This window comes from Sus scrofa, chromosome 14, assembly GCF_054392235.1.
Source record: "Sus scrofa isolate SSC_HxYL_T2T_F1_AM1 chromosome 14, Sscrofa_HxYL_maternal_Yorkshire_Landrace_v2.0, whole genome shotgun sequence".
NCBI classification, from domain to species: Eukaryota; Metazoa; Chordata; class Mammalia; order Artiodactyla; family Suidae; genus Sus; species Sus scrofa.
Window position 1 is genome coordinate 62616842 of NC_139396.1, and position 13041 is coordinate 62629882.

The 13041-nt window shown below is 54.5% G+C and overlaps 1 protein-coding gene across 12 annotated transcripts in view; it reads right to left on the reverse strand.

Moving 5' to 3' along the window:
- MVK (mevalonate kinase) overlaps window positions 1-13041 on the reverse strand; it is a 35826-nt gene that overhangs the window by 19466 nt on the left and 3319 nt on the right. For 4 of the 12 annotated variants that reach the window (XR_307455.4, XR_307454.4, XM_005670728.4 and 1 more), the window contains exons 4-7: window positions 11993-12125; window positions 9609-9764; window positions 5920-6023; window positions 5264-5309 (exon numbers count right to left, since the gene is read on the reverse strand). Coding sequence is in view for 4 of the 12 variants with exons in the window: in XM_005670728.4 (XP_005670785.2) it covers window positions 5264-5309; window positions 5920-6023; window positions 9609-9764; window positions 11993-12125 (439 nt within the window). In the remaining 8 variants the exon portion in view is untranslated. Of the gene's footprint in view, window positions 1-807; window positions 3978-4860; window positions 5310-5919; window positions 6024-9608; window positions 9765-11992; window positions 12126-13041 lie in introns of those variants that run through there. The other 8 variants (XR_014826946.1, XR_002338383.2, XM_084995596.1 and 5 more) reach the window with 5 other exon arrangements.

Sequence of the window (13041 nt, forward strand, 5' to 3'; positions counted from 1 at the left end):
GTGACACCAAGGACAGCCTGGGTTGGGTCAGAGGAGCATGGACTCCTGACTCCCAGCCTGGTGTGCCGGCCACCAAGCAGCTGTGTTTCTGCTTCGGCCTCTGGGTAGATGGCCACTTTCCTTTTGCTTGTGACTCACTCACTCATTCATTCGTTCATTCAACCTAGAGTGACCCTGCACATGTGAGGGCTCGGCCCAGCCTCGAGGGGTAGAACACAACGCATTGGCAGAGTTAGGGATGGGTCCTGGAGGGAGGCGTGGGGAAGAAAGATGCTCCAGTCAGCACAGGAGTGTGAGGGAAGGAAGGCCCATGGAAGGATCGGGGTCCCAGTACACTGAGCCCATTTTTGCCCTTCCTCGATGGTGCCCAGACCAGGGGCCCTGGCAGGAGACGAGATGTGGTGAGAGGGAGTCAGTCGCCTGCAGGGCCCCATGGCCACAGTTAGCCGCACTCCAGCTCGACCCCGCTGTCCTCACCGGCCCTCAGAGCTTTATCATCTCTCCTGAAGCCACAATCCCAATTGTCCCTGTGGTTGGCTCTTTTGGGGGGGACTTAAGCCACCATTTCTTGCCATCCCAAGCTGCCTTTCAGAGCGCTGCAGGCTGGGGACAGAGGGCAGAGAATTCAGACACACTCTGGCAGGGGACAGCTGGAGATGGCCGGACTTCTGATACCCTTCTTCACTTTTCTTTTCATAGCTCAAGACTAAAAGCTGACAGGGCTGGAAAAGGCTGCCAGCAACCTGCCTGATCTCACCGCCCACAAGCCCATGAAATTAATATTGATTCTCAGCCTTGGAGGCCAGCTTTTTTTTTTTTTTTTTTTCCACTTTATGAAAGATGAACATTCTATTTGGCTTTTCTCTTTCCTTTAAGGACCAGCCGTTCCTCAAAAGGGCAGTGCTCTAGGAGGCTGCATCTTGATCCACTCCGCAAACAATGCATTTTTTTTTATGGAGAAGCACCATGCATGGTTTAGGGGGAAAGGGCTCCTCTTTAAGCCATCGGCGGGATTAATGTGGAGTCTGGCCTCCTGGCTTCTTGGAGAGCCTGCCATCTGCTCACCGCGGCGCCCTGTAGCCAGCGGCCAAGGTCGGTTCACTCTGCGTCCCCATCCTTCGGGGTGGGAGGAGTTTGGGTATCATGTCTTCATCCTCCTCAGACAGAGTTCCCTGCAAATGGACCTGCTGCCAGCCTTGCCAGCCCCACAAAACCCAGGGCTCCCAGACCTCCAGTGACGACCACACAGGAGTCTGTCCTGTAACTGCTATGTGATCCAGGCCTGGCTACGTCCCCAGCCACATCTCGTCTCAGCCCTCCCGGGAGCTCACTCCACTCAGCCACCCTGGGCCCCTGGCTGCTCAACATGTTGGCACACTCCTGCCTAAGGGCCTTTGCATGTGTGCCTCCTCTGCCAGGGGCCTGCCTGTGGCCTGGGCAGCTCTGCTCACCTCATCAGGGACCTGATCAGCCTGTCCAACTGGACCCCTCCTCCATGTTCCAGTCCTCACTCTGCTTTGTGTCCTGTGGCCTGGGGCGCAGGCCGTCAGTGCTCTTGGAACTGTCTCTGGGAGGGTGGTCTCCCCCCACAAAGTGGGAGTTCCAGGACTTTGGGTTCCCTGCTGAGGCCCCAGCATGCAGGAGTTGTTCACAGATATTTATGGACCAGATGAATGAATGTGGTCAAGAAAGAGCTAATCAGGGAGTTCCCATTGTGGCTCAGGGGAAATGAATTTGACTAGCATCCATGAGGATGTTGATTTGATCCCTGGCCTGGATTAAGGATCCGGCATTGCTGTGAGCTGTAGTATAGGTCACAGACACGGCTTGGATCTAAGGCTCTGAACGTTGCTGTGGCTGTGGCTTAGGCCAGAGGCTACAGCTCTGATTTGAGCCCTAGCCTGGGAACCTCTATATGCCGCAGGTGTGGCCCTAAAAATAATAAAATAAAATCTAATCAGCATTTGATGTTTCTGATTTCAAGCTCAGGATCCTCGTGATATAAACAAAAAGACAGAAGTGACTCACTCAAGTGCACCTAGTGGGCAAATGGCAAAGCCAGGCTCAGACTCGGGCCTGCAGAGCCCAGAGCCTCTGGGGCCACCCGACCCCTGTGCACCCCTCGGGTCCTCTCCTCTGCTTCCCCATGCCACACCTCCACTGGGCCCAGCTCAGCACTTAGGGTACAAGAAGCTCTCGGGAAACACTGAGTGAAGGAACTACCCCAGCCCCAAGAAGGACATCCCGGATCCGCAGCCTGACCTGGGACCTCCGCACTGTCATCCCCAGCAGCTTCAGAACCCAGAGGGCTACAGCAGTGACCACTTCCTCCAACAGACCCAGAGCCCTGAGGGCAGGCCTGGGCCCAGACACCTCAGTACCTGCCCTAGCTTCTGATCCCACTGCATACAGCCACCTGGGCGACAGGCCCCTGCCACCCATTCCACAAGCAGTCAAAGGAGCTGTGCCATGCACCTAAATGGCTCCACTTCCTCCTCTGTGTAGAGCAATGATTGTCACCCAGGGGGACTTGCCTTCTGGAGCACATGAGGCAATGTCCAGAACTATCTTTGGTTGTCACACTGTGAGATGAGGGAGGTGCTAAGGGCATCTAGTGAGCAGAGCTCAGGGATGTGGATAAACATCCCATGCGGCACAGGATGGGCCCCCCCTGCAAAGAATCCTTCAGCCCCAAATGTCCACAGTGCTGAGGTTAAAGAAACGCTGAAAGGCAGACCTGGCTCCCGGAAGCTGACAGGGCAGGGGTGGGAAGATGCCAGAGGTGCAGGCAGGAGTCCCGCACCACAGCCTGGCAGGTCACTGAGCCATGAATGGAGCGGCCCAGCTGGCGAGGTCAGACAGCAGGGACCTGCTGTCCAGTCGCCAAGAAAGTGCTGTCCTTGGCTGAGGAACGTGAGAGCAAGCCCGGTAGCCCTCACAGAAAGCCCCACCCCCAACCCACCCTCTGTCCCCAATTTGATGGATGGAGGGCTTAGGGGTCAGCCAAGAGGTACTCGCTCCTGGCCACATGCCCCCAGTGGTTCTACGCAAAGTGCACACAGTACAGGGGACTTTGGATGTTTGTAACTCCAGTGCCTCCAGAGTGGAGGTGGGGGTGAGGGGAAGAAACATAAAACAGGCAGAAAGTTGCCAAACGCCCCCTCCACGCTCAGCTTCCCACAAGCCTTCCTCGGGCTCTGGCCCTGCTCCACTGGGACGCCTTCATGGTGGCAACCCCCACGCTGTCTTTCGGTGGCTTGTGCAGGTCTGTTCCTGCTGCCCAGGACTAAGTCCAGATCCATCTTTATAGCCCGAGGCCCTGGCACAGTGCATCCGGAACACAGGAAGGTATGGGTTCTTGTCTACTAAACAGACAGACAGATGAAGGAGCAGCTGAGGGTCTAGGGGACCCTCCCAGCCACTTTCTGGAAGGTGAAAGCCTCACACGACGTTCCCTCTAATCTCTGGGCAGTTTAAGAGCTGAAGTGGAGCGGGAAAGAACAGGCTTCCTCGCAGCTCACACTGTAATCAAGCAGGGCCTTGAGGGGCTCCTGGGAATAAAAACCTTTCTGTTTGTTTGTTTGTTTGTTTATCTTTTTAGGGCCCCACTTGCGGCATATGGAGATTCCCAGGCTAGGGGTCCAATCGGAGCTATAGCTGCCGGCCTACACCACAGCCACAGCAACTCAGGTTCTGAGCCACGTCTGCGACCTACACCACAGTTCATGGCAACACTGAGCGAGGCCAGGTATCGAACCCCCGTCCTCAAGGATCCTAGGCAGGTTCATTAACCGCTGAGCCATGAAGGGAACCCCACCCGAGTCCCCCATTTCTTTCTTTTTTTTTTTTTTTTTTGTCTTTTCTTGGGCCACTCCCGTGGCATATGGGAGGTTCCCAAGCTAGGGGTTGAATTGGAGCTGTAGCCACGGGCCTACGCCAGAGCCACAGCAACGCGGGATCCGAGCCACGTCTGCGACCTACACCACAGCTCACGGCAACGCCAAATCGTTAACCCACTGAGCAAGGCCAGGGATTGAACCCGCAACCTCATGGTTCCTAGTCAGATTCGTTAACCACTGCGCCACGACGGGAACTCCCCTCACCCCCCTACACCCATTTCTTGTTTTAGGAAATGGGACTCATTCAGCCTCCACGGCCTTCCCTCAGTTCCTAGAGACAGGTTGGGACAGCTGCTGATCAGGGAAGGAAGGGGAGGCAAAGACAAGGGAGGAGCAGTCAAGCAACAATAGCACAGCTTTGGGGCAGGGACCTGGTTCCCTCTCAAGGGATAAAGATAATGACACAGGCATCTTATAGACCTAAGGGGAAAGGTATATTCCTTATGCTTCTTTCAGAAATGAATGCTTTAAACCTGAACAGCTTGGAGCCCTTCCTTGTGCTTCTCCCTCATTTGATTGTACCCTAAACACAATCATCTGTGAGCTAAAGCTTAGGCACCCTGAGCACAACTGGCTGTGGGTTTAAGATTATTAGCACATGATGTTTGTCAGGAACCTTCCCGGCTTGTTCTCATTTCTGATCAATGTGCCCTCTTTGCAAGTACTGTTATACTTGCAGATACCCCAGAAGACCACCACCAGGATCATGCAGAGATCTGATGCCAGGTTCGATGACTAAGATTCCCCCAAAGCGGAGTTCCTGTCATGGCGCAGCAGAAACGAATCTGACTGGGAACCAGGAGGTGGAGGGTTCAATGCCTGGCCTCGCTCAGTGTAGGTTAAGGATCTGGCATTGCTGTGAGCTGTGGTGTAGGTCGCAGACGTGGCGTGTATCCCGCGTTGCTGTGGCTGTGGGGCAGGCTGGCAGCTGCAGCTCTGATTTGACCCCAAGCCTGGGAACCTCCATATGCCATGGGTGCTGCCCTAAAAAGCAAAAAAAAAAAAAAGATTTCCCCAAAGAAAGAAGAATGCATGTTTGCCCAATCCCGATTCTCATCTGAAATACCTTTTCTCCTTTTAGACTATAAGACTCCCTGCAGTTCTCTCCCAAAGGGGGGCATAGTCCTTAAGGCATCAGCCTGCTGTGGCCTCCTCTGTGTGGCAAAGAAATTAGAGCTACTTTTTTCTCCTTCACCCCAAACTCTGCCTCCCCATTTCTATTCAGCACTGGTGGACAGAGGCTGGGTTTCGGCAACAACACTAGGGAGGGGGAAGCCCAGGAGTCCCTGCCCCCTGCATCTTCACAAATGGGGCTCTCCCCTTCCCCGCCGGACGCAGAAGCTGCGGCTCTGCCCCAGAATTACCTCTTCAAGGGTGCAATCTTCCCTTGCTGGTATCGGAGCGCTCCTCCTAAAGAGAAGAAATGAGTGGGTCAGAACCGCAGGAGAAGCTCGGTGTCTGTGCCTCTTGGGAGAGGGCTGGGTTTCGGGTGGGGCCAGAGGATCACCATCACTAGGCTCAACAGCGAAATTAGTCATCTCGGCTTCAGGTTTCAAAAGCCCAGGAGGGTGCCAAGGCGCTCAGTGCCCACAACTTGGGGTCCCTTCCTTCTGTCCAGCGCCCAGCTTCCCCACTGACAGGCTGCAGGGTGACATGGTGGTAGGGGCTGGGAGGCAATGTCCAGGTCCAGTGAACAGGTGTCCTCACTGGAGGGGAGCCCAGCTTGTGGTGTCTGCAGGCTCCACAGCAATGGTTCCCCAGCTTTGGGGATGGGGGTGCTGTATGGCTCAGTGAAACCGCAGATTCCCAGGTCCCGGCCCACCCCCCAGAGATTCAGACCCAGAGGTGTGAGGCCCCCAAAACTCCGCTGTTCCCCTCATAATAGGAAAATGCTCTCTTCCTCAGAAACCACTGATCCTATTCATTCCAAACCACCAAAGCCTGGGCAGCTGCATCTGCCTGTCTGTCGTTAAGAATTTCTCAAAGAACAAAAATAATGCAAGCCCGAGGTAGCACCTACCCCAGGTACTAACGGCGTTGTCCACTCCAGATGGGTTCCCATGAATCACCCTCTCCCCCTGGAAGGCCCACTTGTTAATTAACTCCAGGTTCTCTTCGGTCCACCTGGAGAAGACACAGAAATTTGTCTTTACCAACCAGGGTGGTGGATGGGGGCCCGGGGGTCTCTGAGGGAGGCAGAAGGCGGAGGCGACACACAGGCAAAGGGGCTTAGAGCCCCGAACTCAGAAAAAGAAAAATAAACAGCTCTGAGGTGCTCAGGCTAAAAAAAAAGCACACTGAACCCTCCCCTCAGCCAGAAGCCCTCTTGCCCGGTGGAGTGAAAAGAGCCAAGGCTTTGAGTTCACAGGGTCCTGCTTTGCCTCCTAGGAGCTGAGTGACTCTGGGCCCCTGCCTGCCCTCTCTGAGCCTCACACTCCTATCTGTGGATGATAAGTCCTCCCTCCGCACAGGCTCGGTGCAGGGCTGTGGAATGGGGCCGGTGGATCCCTCTCCAGCCTGGGGCCAGGCTGCCCCCGCCAAGGGGTATCGGCTCTGGACCATTTAAGTGAACAGACCCCAAACACAAGAGAGATGGGTGAGGACAAAGGCTCAACCCCACAGCCCTGCCTTCTCTCTCAGCTTTGGTTTTCTTTCCACCAAGTCCCTGCCCCATGACACGGTAGAAGCCATAGGAGGTTCTGTGGTTTCTGAGTGCCAGGCTTGGGGACAGAGCTGAGGATGAAGCAGGGGGTTGGTCTGAACCCCATCCTGCCGCTGATTCACTGGGCATCCCTGAGCAACCACTTCATCCAACCCTCAGTGTTCTCATCTGTGAAACAGAGCAGAGTCTAGCTCACAGAGGACATAGTGAGATGGAAATATAACAGGGCTTTGCAAAATGCCCAGGGGAGAGAGTTCCCGTCGTGGCTCCGTGGAAACGAATCCGACTAGGAACCATGAGGTTGCGGGTTCGATCCCTGGCCTCAATCAGTAGGTTAAGGATCTGGCGCTGCCATGAGCTGTGGTGTAGGTCTCAGACACAGCTCGGATCTCACATTGCTGTGGCTGTGGTGTAGGCCGGCAGCTACAGCTCTGATTTGACCCCTAGCCTGGAACCTCCATATGCCGTGGGTATGGCCCTAAAAAGAAAAAAAAAAAGAAAAAAAAAATTGCCCAGGGGGAAGTATGTGCTTCACTGGGATCTCGGCTCCTGGAGTCACTTCAAGACCGGTCCACCTCCCCCTTGCTGTGGAGACTCAGGCAAGTCAATCACCCCCCTCTGAGCCTCTCTCCTCATCTGTCAGATGAGGATTTTATGGACCTGAGACTCACATGGGGGTTATGAGGCTATGATTGATAGCGAGTTCACACTGCTCAAAGCTACCAGTTACCCCGGGCCAAGCACTGTGCTAAATAAGGGCTTTCTTTAACGGATCATCTGGAATCCTCACAGTAACCCAACAGGAAAGGTCCGATTACTGTCCGCTTTCTTACAGAAAGACACCGAGATGCAGAGAGGTGAAACAGTGTCCCTAAGATCACAGGGAGGATGGAACCGCATCCACTGACTGGAGCAAGTCTGAGTTTGTAGCTACTGAACTTTACAGTGTTAGCAAGACTCGCTCACTCACTCACTCATCAAGTGTTTACTGAGCATCTACTGTGTGCCAGTGACTGAGCTCACACAGACCTGGTTCCTGACGTCTTGCAGTTTGGAGTGCAGAGCGGATGTCAGGAAGCCACCAGGGTTTAAGTATAGCCTGCGGGAAGTGCCGTACCAGCTGTGCAGAGCACACCCCGTTCTAAATGGGAGGAGGCAGTGAGGTAAGATGTGAGGGGAATGTGGTCCAGCTGAGGCAGTGCAGCGCCTGGAACTGGATAAGAGCTGGTCCTTATGGGGAAGCAATCGTGAGTGGGTGAGCGAGTGAATGAGGTGAGGAGGGGGTAGCTGAACGTAGCCCAGGCTGGCTGCCTCAGCAAACTCGAGGCCTTTTCCCACTCTGAGCGCAGTTCGAGTCTCTTCCTTCTGATTCAGAAGTGCTGGGAGCCAGGTGGCAGCGGTCGGGGCCTGCTCCCCCAGCAGGGGCGGGTGAGAGAACGAGAAGGAAGCAGGACAAGAAAGACCACACCCTCAGACACACCTGCATACCCACAACCACTCATATCTTTTGAAAGGCAGAGCCTGGCTGCTGGGTCGTGGGCAGAGGTCTATTCAGGAGACCCAGGACAACTGGGCCTTCGCTGCTCTCGGAGAGACTCAGCGATCGGCACACAGCACTGAGCAGCCATCCTGAAGCCTCTGTCCCAAGTCACCATCTTATCTCAGGATCAGCACATGTCAAGGCTGGAAGCACCCCCCCACCCCCACCCCCGCACGCACAAGAGATCATCAGGTGTAACCCCCCCACTTTCAGATGAGGAAATGGAGCCTCAGAGGGAAGCCAGTTAACAGGCAAAGCCGACTGCGATTTTGGAAGATGATTCCTGAAAACAGCCGCCTCGCGTCCCCCACAGGTGAAACCATTACCCGCTTGTTACCTGCTGGATTCTTCCCACGGCACCTCCCCCCGCCCAACCCCCCTTTCCCGTGCCCATAAGCCCTTCGGAGCGGCCCTGGCATCTTATCAACAGCCCCCAGACCTGTTGTGGCGAAGGGGACCCAAGCGACCTTGGGGCTTAGCTAGCAGACTCCCCGCTCCGCACGCACACACAGCACAGCTGGGCCCACGTGGCTCCCAGTGGGAGGGCTCCTCGGAGCCTCGTGGGCCCAAGACAGGCCTCAAGAAGCTGCCAGGCTGGAAGGTGGGGCGACATCCACAAGTCTAGGGGTGGGAGGGGCAGGAGCTGGGACAAATGGCATAATCTGTGCTCAGGGCGCTTGCTCAAGTTTCCTCGTGTTGGAAATGGTTCACCAGCAGCCCTATCTGGACAAGCCTCAGTGACTCACAGTGAGAACCGCAGAGAAGATGCTTCCCCGGCAGACAAGGACATGTAGGAGGGGAGCTGCCCTGATCTGAGAGATGCTCCTCCTGTGTTTATTTCTCGGCCTGTCACACTTTTTCCCATGACCACCTGGTACAACTGGCAACATGCCCCTGGGCATCAGTATTACCATTTATGGAAAAGGGCAGTGAGGCCCCCAGGAGGCAGGGGTTCCACAGCAAGTTGATGGCAGGGGGGTCCATTGGCTCATCTAATCCATTGCTCTCTACATCTGGGCTCAGGTTCCTTTTTTTTTTTTTTTTTTATAAGCCACACCTGCAGCATGTAAAAGTTCCCAGGCTAGGGGTTGAATCGGAGCTGCAGCTGCTGGCCTATGCCACAGCCACAGCCACGCCAGATCTGAGCCGCATCTACAACCGACACCACAGCTCACAGAGATGCTGGATCCTTAACCCACCGAGTGAGGCCAGGGATCAAATCCACAACTTCATGTTCTTAACCCACTGAGCCATAACTGGAACTCCCAGGCTCAGGTTCTTTCTACCAAACCACGAAGCCTGAACCCCAAAGAGGCAAAGAGGGGTTGTGGGGGGTTGGGCGAAGAGCTCTGGCTCTGGATTCAGACCACGGGGGACCAGATCCCGCTCTGCCATCACCATCTGTGTAGCCTGGGCTTCTTTAGCTGTAAGACGTGCATGCAACACCTCTCACCTCACGGGCAGTGCTGCCAGGAAGGACAAGGAGCAGAGCGAGGGCTGTGATTACCTGCCAGTGGCCTCCCCGTCCTTCAGCGGGTTTGGGATCTCCTCGCATGCGGTCAGGAGTGCGGCTGCCAGACACACGGAGTAGGCGGCACTGGAGCCCAGGCCGGCCCCAGTGGGCAGCTCTGACCACACGGCAATGTCCAGGCTGGGCAGGGTCCTGAAACACACCAGGAGCAGAGGTGATTCTCTTGAAGGGCCGTGAACTGCCAGCGCTGAGCCCGCAGCGCAGGCTTGGGACTGGACATGGGCAGGGCCTGACTCTAAGCATTTGGCCCAGTTTTCTGACCTTGGGGAGATTTCCAACCCCAAAGGCATCGCTGTTAGACCACAGGAACTCGTGAATCAGACAACCTGAACACAAGCAGAGGATCATTTAAACCACTACCTTGTCCAAACGCAGCTCTTCCTAAAGGTGCCTCGTGAACCACTAGCCATCCCACCAAACTTCTTCCTGGCTCCCCACAAGCGAGGTTCTTTCCAGGCCCTGCTTACAGCACTGGATGATCCCCCTGCCCAGGGGAGCTTTGTACCCCTTTCTCCAGCAGGGAAACGCCTACCCATCCTGCAAGACCCTCTTCAAGTGTCATTCACCTGGAAGCTTCCCTGGACCACCCAGAGGTCACCCCTAGCTCCCCCCAAGGACCCCAGCCTGTAATGTCTCCACCATGCTGCCTCATCACGCAGGGCACTGACTGTGTGCTCATGGGATGCTTCTTCTGCCTGTAACACAGGCCTGCACTGGGTCAGTAGGAAGTTGCGAGTCATTGCATCTCACCTGAATTTCCCCACAGTGAGAACTTTCAGACGTCAGGTTCTGCCACTTCCCTTAAGCACACTTCTCATTTTCCAAATGTTAAAATTCCAAGACTGAATCTGCCTTACCAAACTACACACGTCTACCCCACCCACATCAGGAGATTCTGAAATGTGTCCCCTGCCGCCATCCCAGAAGGGGACATGCTGCTCTCAAGGTGAAAACCCCAGCATGGGACAGCAAGTGTCTAGACATTTTTGAGTGTCCAGGACAGCGCTGGGACCCCAGGGGCCTCTCAACTGGTGTCTGCTGCACGAGTAAAGGCTGCACTGCAAAGCTTATCTTTCCCTTAAGGTTCTAGACCAATCAGTCATAGTGAATACACACTGCACCAGTTACAATACCAGGCCCACTTCATACATAACATTTCTAACCCTCCGACAGTTTTTCTGAGGAAGGTGATAATCAAACACTTCACGTAAATGAACTCATTTAACCTCACAGGAACCCTATGAGGTTAGTACTACTATGACCCCCATTTTATGGATTAGGAAACTGAGGCTCGGGAGTTCCCTGGTGGTCTAGTGGTTAAGACACGGCACTTTCACTGCTGTGGTCTAGGCTCCATCCCTGGTCTGGAAACTGATATCCCATATCAAGCCACTGCACGGCCTGACAAACAAAACAAAACAAAAACCAACAACAAAAAAGAAACTGAGGCGTTCCTGTCGTGGCTCAACAGTTAACGAATCCAACTAGCATCCATGAGGATGCAGGTTCGATCCCTGGCCTCGCTCAGTGGGTTAAGGATCTGGCATTGCCATGAGCTATGGTGTAGGTCCCAGACACGGCTCAGATCGTGCATTGCTGTGGCTGTGGTGTAGGCCGGTGGCTACAGCTCCGATTTGATCCCTGGCTTGGGAACTTCCATATGCTGCGGGTGCGGCCCTAAAAAGACAAAAAAAAAAAAAAAAAAGAAAGAAACTGAGGCTCAGGAAGGGTAAGAACTTCACAAAAGCTAGTAAGTGACCCCGTGCTGGGGTTTTGACCAACGCTGTCTGACCCTCAGCCCGTGCCCTGTGTCACCATGTGACACCACCTCAACAGGAATGTCCCCCTCTTGGAGCTGGCTTTCCTGAGCACAGACAGTCCAGGTCTTATTGTAACACAGGCTTCACTCTGCTAATCACGGAGTTCCCTGGAGCCTGTGTGATGTGGGACAAGTGTGCCTCCAGGGCCTAGCATGGACAAGTCACACTGCAGACCCAGGAATGAAATCTGGCTTGGGTTCTACCGAATTGAAGGCATCAGAGGAGGCGGTGGGGGTGGGGGTGGGGAGGGGGTGTTAAAAAGGAAGTGCCCAGCTCTTCCCACTTACTGAGAGCTGCACAGCCTGAAGCACCTAGCTCTCTGAGTCCCAGTTCCTCCCTGTGCCACATGGGCAGTGTCCTTCTCGTTGGTTACTGTGAATATGAAAAGCTGACCATATATACACATAGGGTCTGGAACGGTGCCTGGCATGGGGCAAGGACAGCTGCTGGCTGCTGTATTCTGCAGCCCAGCGGCCAAAACCAGAGCTCGGTTTCTGGGGCAGGCTGAACCCGGACTCCTCACCCAGACTGTGCACACACCTCTGACTCCGGCAGATGGTCAGGTACAAGTAAAGGAAGGCCGGCACCGCCAGGCAGTCGTGGTTGGTGGAGTCCTTGGAGAAGCCCGCCACCTCCTTCAGCTTCTCCACTTGCTCTGTGAGGTCGCCTTGCTCTGTCACACAGGCAAACAAGTGCACATGGGTGGGTGAGAGGCCTTTGGTGCTTTTCAAAATTTATTTTTAATTCTTTTGGCTGTACCCATGACATACGAAAGTTCTCAGGTCAGGGATCAAACCCAAGCCACAGGAGGGACTGGGAGCCACTGCAGTGACAGCACCAGATCCTTAAATGCTAGGCCACCAGGGAACTCCCTCGGTGCTTATAGACAACAGAATACCAAAAAACCGAGCAGTGAAGGGAGTCAGAATCTGGATGGATGTAGCCTCATGGTCTGAGCATCTCAGCCGAGGCTGTCAGTGGGCTGCAGGCTTTGGAGGCAGGGGGATTTCGGTTTGGGTCCTGACTGTGCCAGACTGCTTTTGTGGCCTCGGGCAGGTGACTTAACCTCTCTGCACCTGTGTCTCTCCTTGGTAACTAGAGATAACAGCAGTACCTCTTCCCAGTGTAGTTGTGGAGATAAAGTTAAGTAAGGGACAGAAAATCCTCAGCACTGTTCCTGGCACACAGCAAGGGCTTCATGGATAGGAGGTTTCAAACACACAGACACACAATCACTCAAATGCCTGGATGTGACCTCCCTGGAACAAAACCCAAACCAAAGGCAATAGCATGTTATTCCCCAAATATTTCCCTCTCTCACAATCAAAAAAACTAGGACCCTCACATAAAACCAGTGAATATGAAAGACTGAGATTAGCTAGGATGGAAGGGAAAGGCCAGGGCACGGTGGAAGCTGGACAACTTTCTTCCGAGAGGCTAGGGGAACCTTCATGACCAGCCAACCTTCATGAATCACTCCGAGTCCTGAGTCAAATTCTAAACGGGACATGAAACCAAGATGGGTGTGCCGCTGGTAGGAAACATTATGGCAGAGGTTGTACTAGTGTGTGTTGACTGAACGAATGATC